This window comes from Protopterus annectens, chromosome 17.part0 (genome assembly GCF_019279795.1).
Source record: "Protopterus annectens isolate FY-2018-M chromosome 17.part0, PAN1.0, whole genome shotgun sequence".
In the NCBI taxonomy this organism is placed as follows: Eukaryota; Metazoa; Chordata; order Ceratodontiformes; family Protopteridae; genus Protopterus; species Protopterus annectens.
In genome coordinates, this window is record NC_056751.1 from 593,307,059 (window position 1) to 593,326,826 (window position 19,768).

General features: G+C 42.3%; 1 protein-coding gene across 5 annotated transcripts in view; it reads right to left on the bottom strand.

Annotated features, from left to right (window-relative positions):
* The window catches only part of CHMP2A (charged multivesicular body protein 2A), a 518,938-nt gene that overhangs the window by 310,419 nt on the left and 188,751 nt on the right, over positions 1–19,768 (bottom strand). For all 5 annotated transcript variants that reach the window (XM_044059594.1, XM_044059593.1, XM_044059591.1 and 2 more), the window contains one exon: positions 10,192–10,374. In XM_044059594.1, the coding sequence (XP_043915529.1) occupies positions 10,192–10,359 (168 nt within the window). In that variant the 5' untranslated portion in view covers positions 10,360–10,374. The remainder of the gene's footprint in view (positions 1–10,191; positions 10,375–19,768) is intronic.

Sequence of the window (19,768 nt, forward strand, 5' to 3'; positions counted from 1 at the left end):
TTGGGAGGAGTCTAGGGCAGACTGGTAGTATTGGAATTTGTCCTGTTTTGTTAGCTTTTTAACTCTATTGCGTAGTTCTAGGAATTTCTGCCTAGTTGAGGGGGTTTTGGTTTTGCGCCTGTGCTCCCAGGCTTTATCCCGGTTTTTCATTTCTGACTTAGTGGTTTTCTGCAGCCATGAGGAGGGTTGAACTTTCGTTCTGGAAAGTCTTATGGGGGCATGGTTAATTAAGGATGCTCAGGAAGATAGTATTAAAAAATTCAACTGCATCATCAAGACTGAGGTACTTTAAGGGATGCCAGTTACATTCTTTGAGGGATGAGATGAATGTGAGTGGGTTAAAGTTTAGTTGTTTACGTATTTGACAGTAGATGACAGGTTTAGCTTGGTATAGGTATTTTTTGAGTAGGAATGTTGGGGAGTGATCACTGAGGCTATCTGATAAGCAGCCTGTTATATATGACTGGGGGCTCTTACTGACTAGTACCCAGTCCAGGGTAGTGTGCTTGCTGGAGTTTTTATTTATCCTGGTTGGCGATTGGACTAGTTGGGTGAAGCCATGAAGGTTTATATGATGGGTTGGATTGTTGCCAGAACAGGATTGCCAGTCAATATTGAAATCACCTAAAATGATAGTTTCTTGGGGGAGATGGTGGGTAGACCAGCTGTGGAGGTTTTCCAGTGGAGGGATGTTTTGGCCAGGTGGGAAGTAGCATCCAATTATGTTGATGCTTTTGTTTTGGTTTATTTTGAGGTTGGTATATATTATTTCTTCATTGCCTATTTGTGGAGCTGATTATTTTAAGATCTGGATGTTTAGATGCTGTTTAAATATTATAGCTACACCGCCTCATTTCTTATTTAGCCGGTCTACTCTTAGTATGCCGTAACCGGTAGGGGGTATTTGCTCACTGGTAATGTGAGGTTTTAGCCAGGTTTCTGTCAGGATGACTATATCCGGGGAGTACAAGTCTATGGTGGCATGGAGTTCATGAACTTTGTTGGATATACTTCTAATATTTAGGCTTAGTAGAAGGAAGTCACTTGGCTTTCTATTGGCTGTGATATGGGAGAAGTTGTGGTTTCTAGTCTGATTATGAGGATTGGTGTTGGAGATGGTACAGGCCAGGGTTGAGGTGGATGTCTCCACTTAGGGCTAGTTTTGATATGCATGAGGTTATTAGTTTTCTCAGTTTACGAATGAGTTTATTAGGGAAACTTTATGATTGTGCTTTGTGGGTAACAGGTATGGTGGGAGGGTTACTATGTTAGGTTGTAGGGATGCTTTATGTTTGAGTAATATAGTTGGTAGAATATATGGGGGGTGCATAGGGATGGTTCTTGAGTTGGTGGGAGGGGAGCTGAGTGAGGATGAGACATGAGTGGTGGTGTGAGTAGTAGTACAGTGGTAGTGGTTGAGTGGGGGAATAATGGAGCTTTGGTAGGATGTAAGATATGCAAGGAGAGTGCATGCAGTGAGCATAGGTAAGGTATGCTTGTACATGTTAGTTGAGGAGGTGTGATAGTGGGAAAATGGAGGAGGTAGTGCTGGGTTAGCGCTGTGGCTGGCTACTGGAAAGATGGGAGGGGTTTGTGAGTGTAATAAAGGTAGGACCACTGGGAGCGGGAGGGAATAGGGGGCAGGGTGGGGAGCAAAGTGGGTAGAGACCCTGTTAGTTGCTCTTATGAGGGGGCTGGAAACAATCAGGTAACAAGAGTAAACTGATAAATGAACATATGATAGTCACAAAGGGTGGTTGTAGTTTTTTAAAATGGTGCCTGCCACAGGTAATATTTATTAACTTTGGGATTGGCTTAAGGTAATAAACAGGGAAGGGGGAGAGCAAGGGTGTGAGCAGACAGTTATTTTGTACTGCTGCTAATGAGCCAAGGCAAAGACAAGTTTGTGTTTAAAAAATAATCATAATTGACCAAGGACTGCTCTGAAACTAAGTCATTTCTTAACCATTTCTCAGGTGGAAAAACAGGATAACCTTGTATCAGTAGGCTACTGTGGTCTCAGTTTAAATTAACAAACACACAGTATTGATCAGTTATAGATACTATTTGCTAACAGAAGGGAATAAGAGAGAAAGTGGAAGATGAGTGTGTGTGTGGGGGGGGGGGGGGGGGGGTTGCTTACAAGCCAAAGCACAGTGCTCTCCAGGCGAAAATGAATATTGGCTCAAACAGGTAGACACATACTCAAGGTTATTTTAGCTGTTTGCAGACAGTTCAGACCTGGACTGCGTTTTTCTTATAAGAATGATACAGGTGGTACCGCAGTTGAATACTTAAGAGTGGTGTTAGGTTCAAAGTTAACTTTAGCTGTCTGCAGACAGTTCAGACCCAGACTACGCTTTTCTTATAAGAATGATAAAGGTGGTACCGCAGTTGAATACTTAAGAGTGGTGCTAGGTTCAAAGTTAACTTTAGCTGTTCAGTTCAGACCCATTTCTGAGTTATTAGGTTGAAGGTTCTTCTGTTGAGCTGCCACTCGTGTGGGTCCAGAAGATTTCTGCTTAATTGGTCTGCCAGAGAGTTGAGAGAGCCTGGTAGGAATTGTGCTAACAGGTGCAGTTGCAAGGCAGCGGCTGTGTGCCAAAGGGTCGTGGCCAGCCTGCATAGAGGGTAGGAGTGAGTCTCTCCCTGCTTGTTGACATACCACATATCACAGTGGTGTGGTCTATTTTGATCAGGAGGGCCCCTGGGGAGAGAAGGGGTTTGAAAGCTATCAAGGCGGGCTGGACAGCTATCATCTCTTTTTGGTTGATGTGCAGAGGGATTTGCTGTGGGCTCCATTGGCCTTGTATGCACCTGCCGACCAGGTGTGCACCCCAAGCATAATCTGATGCATCTGTGGTGAGGGTCTGGGTGGCGGGGGGGTGGTGAAAAAGGCAGTCCCCTTGTTGTGGGAGCATGCTGTTGCCCACCAAAGAAAATCATTTCTGAGATTTCTAAGGAATTACAGGTATAAGGGTTTTCCAGGTCTTGAGAGTGTTGACACCAAAGGCTTTTTAGGTACCACTGAAGTTTCCTCATATGCAGTCTGGCATATGGAATGAGTAGTACGCAAGATTCCATGAAGCCCAGAGCTTGCAGGATCTTCCTTGCAGACAACTGGGAACTGGTGGCTAGTTGAGAGAAGTAGGCTTTCAGGAAAATTTGTTTTTCTGGTGTAAGGAATGCCATCTGGGATGCTGTGTCCAGGCTTGCTCCTAGGAAGATGATCCTTTGGGTGGGTACCCGTTTGGATTTATTTTTGTTGATTGTGTACCCTAGGGAGGTTAGTAGGGTCTTTACAAAGGCCAGGTGCTTGAGCAGCTTTTCCTAGCTGTCTGCCTGAATAAGGCAGTCATCTAAGTATGGGTAAATCTGGATATTCAATGGCCGGAGCCAGACATTTTGTGAAAACTCTGGGAGCAGTAGATAAGCCAAAGGGAAGTGCAGAGAACTGAAAGTATTGAGATCCTGCCCTGAAGCTAGATATTTCCTGCATGATTCCCTGATAGGAATGTGGAGGTAGGCCTCTTTTAGATGTAGGGTGGTTAGCCAAGCATCCTTGGACAGCATGGGTAAGCAGCTGCTGGAGGGTGAGCATTTTGAATTTTGGGATCACCAGGAAGGTGTTTAGAATGCATAGATCGAGGATGGGGCACCAGGTGCCCTCTTTTCTGGGCACCAGGAAAAAGTCTGGAGTAGAAACCTTGGCCTATCTGTTCTGCAGGAACGTGCTCTACTGCCCTCACAGAAAGCAGGGAAAGGATTTACCTTTGAGCCTCTGCCCACTGGTTTGCAGGTAGATCTGGGAACCACTTTGGGGTTGGAAGGGTGTGGAAGGAAAATTTGTATCCCTGAGACACTATGTTCAGAACCCAGTGGTCGTTGGCAATGGTGACCCAGGTGCTTGCATGAAAGGAGAGTTTTCCTCCTAGGGGTAAGTGAAGGTGGGCAGAGGGAGGGAGTGGGGGAGGTGAGTCATTGTGAGTTCTTACCATAAGGGGGTGGCTTAGAACTCCCTAGTTTTGAAGTGGAGGTAGTCCACTGCTTAGATCTCTACATTCCCTGTGACTGCTGCCTGGGGGGGTCTAGTTCCATGGGGCCTAGGCTGGACTGGCTTAGTGGGAGCAGGAAAGAACCAGTGTTTGGTGGGACAATGCCTGCTGAACCTGGGTGGCTGGACATGTAAGAAATCCTTAACTGTTTGCATAGATTCTGCTTTTTCTTCAATCATTTTTAAGACCTCTTCTGCCTTAGTGCCAAATAAGTTGTCTTTGTGCAGTTCAGTTTCAACAGTTTAGATTTGACATGGTTTGGCAGGGGCTGTTCCTTAAGCCATGCATGCCTTCTAATGACAGATCCAATGACTGCTGCCCTGCAAGAAGCTTCTAGGGCATCAAAACCGCAGTGCAAGGTGTGTTTAGTTACTTGACTTGCAGAATACATTAACTCTTGTAATTCTTTAGATTCTGCCCAAGCAGGAAAAGAAGACATTTTTCGTTTGAGGAGTTCCAGGGTATGTTGCTGAAATTTCAGCATATGGAACTGACACTTTAGTGCCCTGATAGCAAGAGTAGCTGAGGTGTATACTTTTTTACCCCATCTGTCTAGTGCTCGGGAATCCCTATCGGAGGGGTAGCATTCTTAGCAGAGGTTGCTTTAATCCCTTTAGGCCCTTACCTCAGGGTCAGCAGTAGGATTTTTGAAAATAAATTTGTGCGAGTCAGGGAATCTATAGTACATGTCTGGTTTTCTGGGTGCAGGAGTCAAGCTGGATTCCAGGAAAACATCCTCCACAACATACAGGACTGGGGGGGGGGGATGGCCAAGGGTCTGTGCTGTGGAAGATCTAGGAATTCCCTGACTCTCTTTTTAGACTGAGGGTAGTGTTGACTCTGTCATTGGAAATGCTCCCTTAAAGTATGCCGGGTTTCCCCAAAGGAAAAATGCTCTGTGGGGAGAGGCTGAAGGGATGGAATCTTCTGCATCAGAATCCTCATAAGTAGAGAGGGGTTGCATGTCTTCATCTGACTCTTGTTCAGACAAAACTACAGGGGACAAATCTCTTTTCCTTTTGGAAGGGGTAGCTTGGCTTCCCCTGATCAGCATGATAAGGTCTTCAGCCATTTTAAGCATTTGAGACTGAGGCAAGGAAGCAGGTGCCCGAGACTGGGTCGTCCGTTTCTTGGGTGTGGTTCATACCCTGGGCCTAAGAAACTCGGTCGTTTTCGAAAGAATGGTAGTCGTGAAAGAAGACCGTTTGTGCCGAGAATCGGTAGTGCGAAGGACTTCCTCAGAAGCTGGTGCCTGCTCAGCGGCTCCACACCCATCCAAGGTAGAGACGACTGCAGGATCCTTAGTCGAAGAAGAGTTTTGCGGCATACCAGACTCCGAAAGGGTCACAGTAGCGGCCTGTGAATCCACAGAAGCGAGCATCAGGGGCTGCGAAAGCGCCTCATTGAGGACCGGAGAACTGACGACTAGCTTAACGGAAGTGTTGTCGGTAGGTTTGGACCTGTGCGGTCTGTCCCGGTCTTTATCTTCATGTTTTTTCAGAAGATCTGCTGTCGGATGGCTTACCGAAGCCATATCGGAATTAGAGGACTGTAAGCAAAAATATCTGGCTACAATAAGGGCCCCGACGACAGATAGTTCTGACGTTGAACAAAGTACAGAAGCGACAACAGGGGATGTCGTGGTCTGGCCTAAACAAGTGATGCAGTAAGAATGGAAGTCTCGGTGTGGTATTTGCTTTCTGCAGGCAAGACAATTATTAACTTTTTCTGACATCGGTTAGTGTAAGAAAAAAGGATCCCCAATGGGCTACTTAGCTTTAGAAGACTTCAATTCGATAGATGAAACTCAGGTAGCGGCCAACCGGCAACCATTCGAACTGCTTCTGCTTCGGGCTCCATGGCAAGAAAGACTGATGTAATGGCGTCGGCTGCCTTACTTTACACTACTGATGACCTGACGTCAGTCCTGAAGCAACAGCAACCGATGCAGAAATACTAAGCCTCTGGTAAAACGGCCGGCTGAGGGCTACCCTGGCAGGGATAACCCAAATGTGAAGACTGCAACAGTGAAACACGAAGAACATTTGTGTATTGTCTTAGAGGTTGCAGCCATAGCTAAAGAATGCTTTGTGGTTTCCTTGGCCTGGGAGGCCAAACTTAACTAAATTTGGCTTTGGTAGACTTTGTGTCCTCTGAGATGTTTCCTTAGTTTGATTCAAAGCAGACATATCAACCCACATATGCTGAGACATATATGAGGCACATGTAATCTTCCTAAACCATTAAAACCTCCTAGATGAAGTACACATAACAAATATCAGCAGCAGCCCCAAATGCACTCTCAAAACAAAACCCACATCAACACGCAGAGCTACATCTCATGGAGCCTCTACCCAAACCCATAAGGGAAGCCACCACACAATCCAACATTCTAGTCATTGGAGACTCCATCGTGAGACACACTGATGTTCCTCTCACCAGGCTGAGTAAGGAGAAGGTTACTGTCAATTGCTTATCAGTGGCTAGGATGCACCATATTACGCATGCAATCAGGTCATTGGACCACAATTACCAATATGACTCAGTCATAGTCCATGTGAGAAAAAATGACCCACGACATACTTCCCTAGACTATAAGAAGAGACATATCATGGAGCTCTCGGAATATATGTCTCAGGCTGGTATGAGCCTAGCAGTGAGTAGCATTTTACCTTCTCCAATAATAATGCCAAAATTACGAACAAAAGATGATAGACTTTAATAATTGGCTTTGTTTCAGGTGTCATTCTAAGGGGGGTGCAATATTTGTCAGCATGGAAGGAGATGGGCAGTAGACCACGCTGTTTTGCCAGGGATGGTCTGCACCTCTCCCCTCTAGGCTTTCAAATATTAGCTAAAACACTGTCTTCCCCCAATAGTTCCTTTAGTTAAGGCAATGTCAAACTGAAAGTACTTCCAACATAGCAAATCAAAACCAAGAAAATCTAAAGGTATTACTGCTCAATGCTAGGAGTCTGAACAAAAAAACTCCACTCCATAGAAGCTCTCTTTACCCTAGAGAATGCTGATGTGCGGTCACTGAGACATGGTTTAAAGCCGGGGAGAGCACACCAATATTCCAAGGTTATAATGTCTTCCACATATTTAGGCCAACTACTTCACAGGCAAGGACTAAAGGTGGAGTTGTCTGTATTCACATCAAAAATATACTTCAAGGCTGGTCACACAGGACAATGCACTTGAGCTCCTCCCTGTTAAAATCACCATAGGTAAAATCCAACATCACTTCCTTGCAAGCTATAGGTCCCCCTCTATGACCCAGGAAACCCATACCATGTATTTAAACTTATTAGAGGCACTAACCATCCAACCCAATACCATATTCATGGGTGACTTTACAGTGCAACACTCAAAACAGACCTCCTGCACATGGGCAATTGCACGGCACCAAAACTTGAAGTGAAATACAAAAAATCAAGCGGAGCCAGCAAACTGTGATCAAAGATGCTTTATAATCCTTATAGTATCATAAAAACACATAACCAGACCGGTTTCGGCTGGCAACAACACACAGCCTTCTTCAGTGAGAAACAAAACAGTCAAATGATACAATTTAAATACATACATCTGTCATACTATTGGTTCATCTTCAGAACTGCTCATTAAGACCAGGAGGGAACAATCCTCCTAGTTTTATAATCCATTTCTTTTCTTTAGTGTCTAAAATAGAGTGCCATCCGGTTTTATTAGACTTATTACCCCTGACCATATCAATAACAGTAAAAGTAAATTTAGCAGTTTTGTGTATCTGACTGTGTTTGTACAGAGCATTATTAGCTTTTTTGTTTTTAATGTTACTTACGTGTTCGGAAATTCTTAGCCTGATAGGACGACACGTCTGACCAATGTAAAAGGACCCGCAACTGCATGTAGCCAAATAGACTAACCAGTCACTGCTGCAGTTGTCAAAAAATTGTATATTATACACCCTGGAACAATTCCTGCTCGTGAATTGTTTGGATTTCATAATTTTATCACAATTAATGCAATGGCCACATGGAAAGCAGCCAACAAGGGGTTCCTCGGTCAAGGTTGTTTGTAGTGAATAGGTATACCCTGTGTCATTTGTGTGCTTGTAGTGGTTGAAACATGATGCCAAATATTTACCTTTGCGAAATGAGAATAGGCATCTGTCCGGTATTAGATTGGCTAATTCTGGATCACATTGTAAAATATTCCAATGTCTATTGATGCTGTTAATTAGTAAGTCTGAGTTCCTGGCGTAGGTAGTTACAAACCTGATGGGCTGTGCTTCATCATGGCTCCGTGATTTATAGGATAACAAATCCTGCCTTGGTAATGTATTAGCCCAATTGCTGGCTTGCAGAATATGCCCCATGTGGTATCCCCTTGCTCTGAACCTATTTGTAAGGTCCCGTCTGTGTTCTTGAAAAGTTTCTTCATGGGAATAAATGTGTCTCATACGTATAAATTGAGATTTCGGGATGTTACTGGCAATATGGGGAGGATGAAAGCTTGATGCATGGAGGACCGTGTTGTATTAGGGGTACTTTCTGAAAACCTCTGTACTTAGAGTGTGGTCAGGTAGTCTGTTAATCAGAACATCAAGAAAAGTAATTGTTACTTACATGGTAGTTAGCTATAAACTGTAGACCCCATTTGTTGTCATTCAAGTAGGAGATGAATTCAGTTAAATACTCAACATTGGCCCTCCATACCATCCAGCAGTCATCCAAATAATGTCTCCAGATGTCGATTTCTTCCAGATATATGTTATGGCTGCTGTTGTAAATTATTTGATCCTCAATGAAAGCCATAAAGAGGTCAGCATATATGGGGGCAAAAGATGCCCCCATTGCTGTGCCCTTGGTCTGCCAAAAACAAGTATCCTGGTAAAAGAAGACGTTATTAGTGAGGACATGCTTTGCAAGACCAACAAGAAAAGAATTAAAGTCTGGTTCATATAAATGTGCCATATTGAGCCAATGTGTCAAAGCTTCCAAACCTATCTTGTGTGGTATGTTGGTATATAAGGCACTGACATCAAGTGTACACATTAGCCAACCCGGTTCCAACTGTGTGTTTGAAATAATTTGTAGAAATTCAGTGGTATCTTGTAGATGGGAACGAACATGTGATAATAAAGGCTTTAAATGCTTGGTCAAGAATATGGATAATGGTTCCGTGATGTACCCCCTACCTGAAACTATTGGTCTGCCTGGTGGATGGACTGGATCCTTGTGTATTTTTGGTAAAAAGTACATGTATTGGTTTGCAGAATCCTGAATAGTTAGTTGTTAGAGCACAGAAGTGGTGATGATACCCGCATCCTTGGCAGTAGATAAAAAGTCATCAATCAGTTTCTTGAATCTGTAGGTGGGATTTAAAGACATTTCTGCATAATAGCGATATACAATTTTTTGCCAACTGCAGCAGTGACTGGTTAGTCTATTTGGCTACATGCAGTTGCGTGTCCTTTTACATTGGTCAGACGTGTCATCCTATCAGGCTAAGAATCTCTGAACACGTAAGTAACATTAAAAACAAAAAAGCTAATAATGCTCTGTATAAACACAGTCAGATACACAAAACTGCTAAATTTACTTTTACTGTTATTGATATGGTCAGGGGTAATAAATCTAATAAAACCGGATGGCACTCTATTTTAGACACTAAAGAAAATAAATGGATTGTAAAACTAGGAGGATTGTTCCCTCCTGGTCTTAATGAGCAATTCTGAAGATGAACCAATAGTATGACAGATGTATGTATTTAAATTGTATCATTTGACTGTTTTGTTTCACACTGAAGAAGGCTGTGTGTTGTTGCCAGTCGAAACCGGTCTGGTTATCTGTTTTTATGATACTACAAGGATTATAAAGCATCTTTGATCACAGTTTGCTGGCTCTGCTTGGTTTTTTGTATTTGACTTTAATTACCCCACTATTAACTTGGAATCCTATATGACATCAAACGTCCATGCACAGAGATTCCTGGATTTTGTAAACACAAACTCCCTGAACCAGATAGTCAATACACCGACCAGGAATGCAGCCATACTGGATCTAGCCATCACTAATATGGGAGACTGCTGCACACTCCCTACTGTAATGCTTTCCCTTATGTGCTAGATTCCACTTCTTTTTTTCCTTACCATCTGTCCCTGTTTAGCCATCTTCTTAATGTCCATAATGATCTTTTTTTCCTGCTGCTCCAGCTTTTGCTTCTCACGGTCCAAATCTCTCATGGCTCGATTCAATGCCCTTTGGTTTTGACGTAGCATCTCTTCTGGCGTCTTCCTTTTTCCAAACAGGAACTCCATGATGACAGAGGTTTACTGAAGAAGAGAGAGACAAACAAATAATCATTAACTCTTTAATACACAGCATTACAGTCTTAAGACTTAGTGATAAGACTGCCCACAAAGATGAAATCTGTTGAGAGTAAAGTATTAAAAAAATCCTCACGGTCTGGGCTTTTACATAAATGATTCTATTATTTACATCAATTACATCAAAAAGACTGAATGCTAAAATGTACATTTAGTTATTTACTTTAGAGACTGTCATGAAAGAAAGCCCTACTGCTAGGGCTTTTTAAGTGACATCCTGAGTGAAAAAAATAAGTTATGTACTCACTATAACATTGCATCTGTGTTGTCCAATTTCATTCTTCCTCAACTGATGGGCTCTGATCCAGTCAGATCAGATTTGGCCACTGCAAAAGCTTGTGGCAAGACAGAACTCTCGAGCGACTCCCTTACCCAGAATGCACCAATCTCAATTACCTCAGATCTTGCTTGCTGAAAATTACCTCAGATCTTGTTTGCTGACTGAGCTTAAAGAAATAATTCTTATACAAACAGACATAAATGTAAACCTAGAAAAAGGACAGACAAGGCTACATTTTGAGCTTTATCATGCTTGGAGTACACAAAATCTTCATATCCACTCACTCTTCCAGAAAACCATAAGGATGGGGGATGGTGGGTGAGGAGTTGAGGAAGAATGAAAATGGACAACACAGATGGAACATTATGGTGAGTACATAACTTCTTTATCTGATGATGTCAATTTTCATTCTGCCCTCAACTGAAGGGACAGAGTCCCCAGCTACCTAAATCCCAGGGTGGACTCGAAGAAGGATATTCCTAAGCACCACTCAGCCAAATGATGCTCTACCTCTCGATACCAAATCTAATTTGTAATAAGTGATAAAGGTATAGGGGAAAGCCCAAGTTGCTGCTGCACATATTTCATCCATGCAAGCGCTTGAATGAAAAACTGAGGAAGCTGCTACGGACCTGGATGAATTAGCAAGTATTTGCTTTGGTAAAGGGATATCCAATTTGCAGGGATGGGAGTAATATATTACAATAAGTAATGTATTACTTTATATTACAATTTCTAGTAACTAGTAATATAACTAATTATTTTTTCAAAATAGTAACTAGTAATATTAATATATTACTTTTTTTTAGTAACTAATAACTTAAATGTGAGTTACTTTAGAGTTACTTTTGCTTAAACCAGTGATTCTCAACATGGTGATATAGCCTCCTAAAGAGTGATGTAAAACTTCCGGGGTGCCTATATTGTATGGATAGTAATCAGATGTTAGGAGGTAATAGACACTTTGAAGTGGCAATCTGGATAAAAAATTACAACATAATGTTGCTACAACTCATAGCATGTAGCATTCATAACAGATCATTAGAATTAGTCTAGAGCAAAATTTCCTTCATTTTTTTAGCACTGCAAAGAAGTGAAAGCCAATGACCAGACTCCAGCCCTGCCCTGGTACTGTGGGACTCTCACCCACTAAAACATCCCCTAACACTGGGACAATTCTAGCCTGTTAGAGATCATATCCTTACCTTGCAGTTAAATACATGGCATTGGTTCTTCATACACTATCAATCTGAATCAAATTCATCAGTCATCAGCTAAGCACTCGATGCCCCAAACCCACTGCACCAAGCAGGACTCTTCAAGTGTATCTATGATCAACCAACTTTTGTCTTGACAATATTTTGTTATATTCTATTTAAAATTCTTTTCAGGTTTTGATATTTAGTTGCTGAAAATAGACAAAATGCGATAGTTTTTTTACAAGTCTTGTGCTGCTGGCTGGTTTGGTTTAATTATTATCTGTGATTCTCTGGATATAAAGACTAGTCGTCTTCTCCTTTTGGCTGTGCCCGTTAGGGATCACCACGGTGGATCATCAGTCTGCAGAACAAGTGGCAGGGGAGTTTTATATTGCTGAGTTGCCAGCCCAGCAGTGAACCCTTCTTCAGAAGGCACACGCATGCACACACACACACACACACACACACACACACACACACACACACACACACACACACACACCTAGAGCCAGTTTAGAATGTCTAATCCACCTGCAGCATGTCTTGGGAATGCGGGAGGAAACCAGAACACCCTGAGGAAACCCACTTGAATACAGGGAGTGCAGATCATAGTGTGTGTGTGTGTTGTACTTTTAAAGCCATTGTAGTTCATGGGCACATGCATAAAAGTACTGCGCACATGCAAGCAGAGTGCCATTTTGTGTAAGCAGCTGGAGTGAAAGCATGTATGCGTGTAGCAGTCAGTCAATTAGCTAGTTTAAGTTTTATGTTCCAGTCATCCATTCTGATGTGTTTGTGTGTAATAAATATCTTAAATGAACACCCAAGCCCTGTCATCTTTATTTGAACACACAAGACAAGTGACATGTTGTTAGAATGGGATCCGAAGTCAAAATTTCTTAAAACCATGAGGCGCACAGTCAGAAATGGAGGAATATACAAGAGTGGCTCAAATGACTCGTAAACAGGTCAGAAAATATTTCCAGGTTCTTAAACTCATTTAAATGATTTTTCCCTCAATGAATACAAACCAATTACTGAATAAACAAAACAGTCAAAATTGTGACATTGAAAAATGTACTTGAAAAACATTTTAAACAATATATAAATCATATAAAATGTTCAAAAAAGGAGAAAAGAAAACTGTATTTTTTCGCAATGTACTATTTTTGTTGCATTAACTAAAGCTATTCAAAATATCTAAAGTGTGCAAAGTGTTGGCAGTGTGTGCAGTATTACATTACAGTTATTTCAAAGAGTACCTGGTGTGTCTTTGACATTTATTTGGCATGGCAGAGGGATTTCACAGACCTGATCCACTTGTGTTTGATAATAATATTGCTGAAAACTGGAGAGTGTTTGAGCAAGAATATGATATTTTCATACAGGCTGCTTTTTCTGATAAAGACACACATACAAAAGCATTTATTCTGCTCAATTTAGCTGGTTCCGAAGCCATTGAGAGAGAACATACATTTGTGTATGCACCTGCTGTTTATGCAAAGAAGGGGTAAGACTGCCATATTGTGGTACAGGCTGAAATGTGGGAAGACTTGAGTGCTTAAAACGTAAATTTAGAGAAATGTGCAACACTCAAACGAATATTACAGTGAAAAGGCACTATTTTACACAAGAGATCAAAAGCCTGGTGAAACTTTTACAGCATATATAACTGACTTGAGAAACAAGTCAAAAAGGTGTAGATATGGTCATCTGAGAGATGAGTTGATAAAAGACAAGCTTGTGTGTGGTGTTAATAATGATGCAATGAGAAAGATTTTGGTTTGAGACAGTGATTTAACTTTAAGCAAAACCACAGAGATTTGCCAGATATATGATCTTATAGAAAAGTACTGCTAAATATGCTTACGAATGATAAGAACATGCTTGCAGCTTCTTCCAGCATGAATGGTGACAGTATGCAGCACACTACGGCTGACATTTAGACACATCAGAATCGTAGTTTCTTTGGTGTCACTGCCCACTCGATTGACTGTGACACACTTCAAAGAAAGTCAGCTGCTTGTCATGCTGCAGACTACGGGGGGGGGGGCATACATATGATCTCAAATAATCAACTTTGAGAGCATTCCCATCAAGTACAAGATAGATCAAAATGTGTGTGGAACAATTACTGACAATAGCAGCAATTTTGTAAAGGCTTTCACTGTCTTCTCGGAATGTGAGAAATCTGAGACTACAAGCATTCTGTCCCAAGATGAGGATGATTACGGTGAAGTGATTTACAACAGCGTGATAGCCATGCTGAGTTAGTCAGGGCAAAGCGAGAACACCTATTCACTGCCTCCCCATCTGAGATGTGCAGCACACACATGGAATCTAGTTGCCATGCACGATGCTGAATCTGCTTGCAATGATGCACAGTATAAAACAATCATGCGAAGCACCATAGCCAAATGCCATGCTGCTTGGAACAAGGCTATTCGTAGCACCCAAGCTGCTGAGGTGGCTCGAAAGAAGCGTGATCTGGCACTGATTATTCCCAATGCGACATGATAGAATCCCACTTTCTATGAGATGGAGAGAATTCACCTCATTGCAACTTGGGGTGAAGGCTTGCTGAATGAGATATGTAAACAGATTGGAAATGCCATCTTCAGGCCTGCAGAAATTACCTTTGTTGCCGAGTTTGTGCAAGCAATGCAGCCCCTGGCAATGGCGCTGAGCATCTTGCAGTCAGAGTTGAAAAGCTTCATGAGAATCCTGATCCCCACCATTATGTGCCTGAAAAACAAGTTGTTCGAAATCAGGCAGTCTGTGAAGCTTGTTGTGCCGCTAGTTGATGCTCTTCTTAAAGGCATTGAGGCTCATTTCAATCACCTTGTGGAGCATGAAGAGCTCATTCTGGCTACCATAGAGCATCCACAGTTCCATTTCCGATGGATGGACAGTGAACAGCAGAAACTTAGAGGCAAGGCTCTGTTCCTTGATGCCACGCAGAAACTGGATGAACCTACACATGGGTCATCTGAAGCTTCTGCATTAACTGCCAAAGACAGCTTCTTCGGCTTCAAAGAGTCGATGCCAGCCAATGTCAGCATATCTTCTCAGATGGACATGCATCTGGATGACCCTTCCAGAGAAATGTCTTCTCTCAACAGTTAACCTATAGTCAGGTAGAGCACCTGTTCAGTCTTGATGGACAACTTCTGACTGAAAGAAGAAATAGACTCACCGACGAACACTTTGAAAAGTTGCTCCTTCTTCAAGCCAAAAGAAATGTGTAGTTATTGTGAATAGTTATATAAAGAGATATTTTGGTTGACCATTTTCTGTAAGCATTTTTGCACCCTCAGCATTAGTTTTAGCAGATTAGCCTAATGTATATTGTTGAAAATTTGATGAGTTGTAACTTGTTATGGGTCTTGTGTTTCTGGCTGTGCGTACTTTGATTTAAGTATTAAATTGTGACTCTCTGTAAAGACTAGTCTGTGGGACTTTGTAAACTGTGAAATGCTATTCATCATTATTGTAACACTGTGTATACAACTTTAATACACTCGGATTCAAGTGCAGTAAGCATGTATTCCTCACACACAAGTACTATGTGAGTAAATCTGAATATGAGAATTGATAAACTAGACTTATGTAAAAGTAACTCAACAGTAACTAGTTACTTTAGTTAGTAACTAGTAGTAGTAATATATTACTTTTTTAGAAAAGTAATAAGTAATAGTAACATATTACTTTCACTTAAAAGTAACTAGTAATAGTAACTTATTGCTTTTATATGTAACTAGCACAACACTGCCAATTTGTTGTAAACAAGAGATGCAGACAGTAAGCCATTTGGCTAGAGTGACTTTGGACACTGCTTTACCCAGTTTCACAATAGCAAATGAAACAAATAACTGATCTGTAGTTCTGATGTCCTCTATTCTATGTAAATAGAAATGCAGTTGCTTATTAACATCCAATAAATGTAATAAATATTCACCGTTGTTTGAATAATTTGGAAAGAAAGCTGTTAAAATGATGGACTGGTTAATATTAGACTCTTGATACAATTTTGACCAAAAAAAGAAGCATTAGTTTGTAATGTAATTCTACCTTTATGAAAAATTAGATATGGGGGCATCACAGACGAGGCTTGAATTTTGGAAGCTCATCTGGCAGAAGTAATGGCCACCAAAAATAAAGTTTTCCAAGAAAGAAATTTAGCATCACAGTCATGTGCAGATTCAAAGGGTGGTTGGATCAAGGCTTACAGTACCAGATTTAAATCCCATAGAGGAGTAGATCTGTAAATGGAGGTCTTAACACAGGTGCCTCATAAAAAGGTTCTACAAAGTTTATGAGAAGCGAGTGAGGAACCATCAAATCCAATATGGAAATTAGAAATTGCTACCAACTGAATTTTAACTGTTGAAGAACTGGCTCATTGATTAAAAAGTAGTGACAAGAATTCAAGGATGCTATGAATCAGGGCTGAAAAGGATTCCACATGATTTTGACGTGCCCAGTGTACAAATCTTTTCCAATTACTAGCATAAGGTTTCCTTGTGGATGGTTTAAGGGAAGATGATAAAATCTCGCAGACAGGCGAAGAGAGCATAAGTTGCCTGGCTACTACTGGAAATGGAGAAACCAAGCTGTCAGCCTGAAATTGGGGAGGTCCGGATGTATCATGCCTACTGGGTTAGACGTATCTGAAGTTGGGTCCAGAATCCAGAGCTGATGAATTAAAATGAAGTCACAGGAAGGGGAACCAAATCTGTTGAGGGCAATAAGGTGCAATGAGGATGATTTTGCTGTTCAACCTGACAGCTCTCTATAGAAACTTTGGGATCAAAAGAACTGGGGGATAAGTATAAAGTAGACTGGTAAGACAATCATGGAGAAGAGCATCCTTCTGTGATTTTCCCTGTGGGGAGAGGAGGATTAGGGCAAAGTTGCTGCTGCAGTTGCTGTTCAGGGAAGATGTGAAGAGATTGCAGCAAGGCTGGCCCCACTGTCGGAAAATCAATTCTACCACATTCTTGTTGAGGGACCACTCATGAGGCAGTAGGATGTACCAGTTTAGTTTGTCTGCCAACACGCTGGACTTCCCCAGAATATGCGTTGCTATAAGAAAGTGGTTGGAAGATATCCCCATTGCCAAACACTGAGCACTTCGACACAGGGGGTAAGATCTGGTTACTCCTTGTTTGTTGATGTACCAAACAACTAACATGTTGTCTGTCTGAACAATGCTAAAAGCACTGCTCTAAACTCTAGGACACTGACATCCAAATTGGCCTCTTGGACCATGTGCCTTGGACCGCCTTTCACAGGTAATGCCTCCCACCCAGCTGGGAAGCATCTGTGGTCAATGGCCTTGGGGTGAGAGGGGATGAATAAACAGCCCTGTAGAACTTCTGACTGAATCCACCACATTAGATTAATCTTGTATTTATTGGTGATTTGTATTGGAGCAGATAAAAGAAGATGAAGTATTGGCAATTGTGAGGTCAGCATCCACTGAAGAATTCTCACATCAAATCTGGCTAAGGGTAGTAATGTGACTAATGCTGCCATTGATCCCAAAGCCTAAAGGACCAGCGGGCTAAGATTCTGGTACAGTAAATTATTTATCTTTTTCACTTGTGATCTTATTGTCTCAACTCTGGAGAGGGAAACCGAGGCTAAAAAGTTGATTTTATACTGAGCAATGCTCCTATGAACTCTAAATTTTGAGTTGGTTCTATAGGAGACTTTTGTAGTTTATGGTTATCTCAAGTAGGGCACATGTCTGGATCACTTTTTTTCTTGCAATAATGAGCCAACGCCTTGTCGGGGTGGAAATGAGCTAGTCGTCCAAGTATGGAAACACTCGGAATTCCCTGCAGTCTCAAGTGAGCTGCTACTGCTACTATGACTGCTACTGCTACTACCGCCTTGCATTTGGTAAACACCCTGGAGGTTGTGGTGAGGCCAAAGGGCAGATCTGGTAGTGACTGGCTCCCAGTCAAAAGCGCAAGAATCTTCTGGATCACCTGTTCATCTTTATATGATAGTACCCATCCTGAAGATCTACTGAGCACATACAACTGTCCTTTTCCAAAAACCAAAGAATGTATTGAACTATGACCATCTGGAACTTGGTCTTTCAAATGGATTTGTTTAAGATGCTCTGATCTAGAATTGGTCTCCAGTCCCCTGTTTTCTTTGGCACTAAAAAGAACCTTGAGTAAGTTCCAGATTTTATCTGGTCTCAGGGAACCTCTTGGATGACTTTTTTCTAGCAGATTTTGAATTTGAATTGCTGCTTGTTCCCTCTAACTGGGTGGAACATCTGGGAATTTTTTTGAATTGGGAGGATAAAGGGAAAATGGTATTCTATAACCTCTGGAAATGATCCTCTGCACCAAGTATCTATTATTTCTAGCCAGGCTCTCTGGTGCAGGAGCAAATGACCCCCGACTGCCTCCAGAGGGAGATCATCAGGCCTCCTTTCAGGAGCGATGAAAGGGTTCTGCCAAAGAACGTTTATCTGAACACTTGGTTCTGTGGACCACCTCTGTCACAAGGGTGGCGTCTACCATTGGAGTTCCCCCCTCTGCCTCTGGGAGAACTTCCTCTGTGTGCGTCCTGGAAAGATCTTTGGAATTTTTTGAACCATATTTTACCACCACCTCAATAATTTCTTGAAAAGGATCTTTGAGGTGTGGAAAAACATATGCCCACAGCAGAAAGGGTCTTTCCATCCTTCTCACAATGTGTCTTTAATCTAGTGGTCAAAAGGAGATGCACCATGAAAAGGAGCACTGACAAACTAAGACTTAAAAGGGCTCCGCAAAAATCACATAGTGCATCTAGGCATATCTCCTAATGGCAACCCGCTGCCCTTGAGGTTCCTTCTGCTACATTAGAAATGAGCCTCATGCAGGAGTTGGATAGCAATTGCAGGGTAGCCAACTGGGAGGTGACAGATACTTTCACCTCTTCAGAAATAGATCCTTAGAGGGTGTCTGATGGCTCCTTAATCAGGTTCCTCTGTTGCCTTGTGAAATGTGCCAAACAGTTCAGTGACCTTAAGGAGAAGGTCGCTTAAGCATAGACATGCTTCCTGAATATGTCCATCACCCAGAACTTTTTTTTTTTTGGGGGGGGGGGGGGGGGGCAGTGGAACTTTATTCTGCAAATTCCTTCTTAGTGGCCACCGTCACAACTATGGCATTAACATGCACATCCCAGGAACAAAACAGTTTATCCTCCATCATGATATTATGGGGCTTCCTGGGAATTGGCTCAATGGTGTCTGGATCCTTCCATGTCCACCGGGAGATCAAGTTAATAACCTCATCGGCGAGCAGGGTCACCCAGGAGGTAGATGGGCCAGTACAGAATGTCTCCAGGAGTACAGATTCCTCCGAAGAGTTGCTGGGCTTCCAGCCACCTCTCTGTTTTAGGATTTCTAAGATGTCTCTGAATGAGACATCAGGAGGTGACCATGTGGACTATTCAGCCTCATCAAACTCTATATCTTTGGTGACAGACTCAAGGGAATCTAAATGTTTCCTCTTGTAGGTTTTCTTCTTAGGGACCTCCTCAGTGGGGTACTCTAGGGAGGTGTCAGCAGAAGTGGGGATACCCTCATGGGAAGCCTGGGGTTTCGGTATCAGCTGTTCCTGTGGACAAGATAGCTGACACTCCAGATACACAGACTGTACAAGTGTAGATAGAGGATCCAAGGGGGCTGGCACCATCTGAGTCAGGGGTGCAGAGAGTGAGTGCTCTCTCCGTAACCGCAAAGGCAGACTACCCCAGCAAAGGATAGGGCCCTGGATCCGAGAAGACAAGTCTCTGATCCATGGTCCCACCCTGCCCTGAGGACAATCTTCCAGAGACTGAAGTCAGA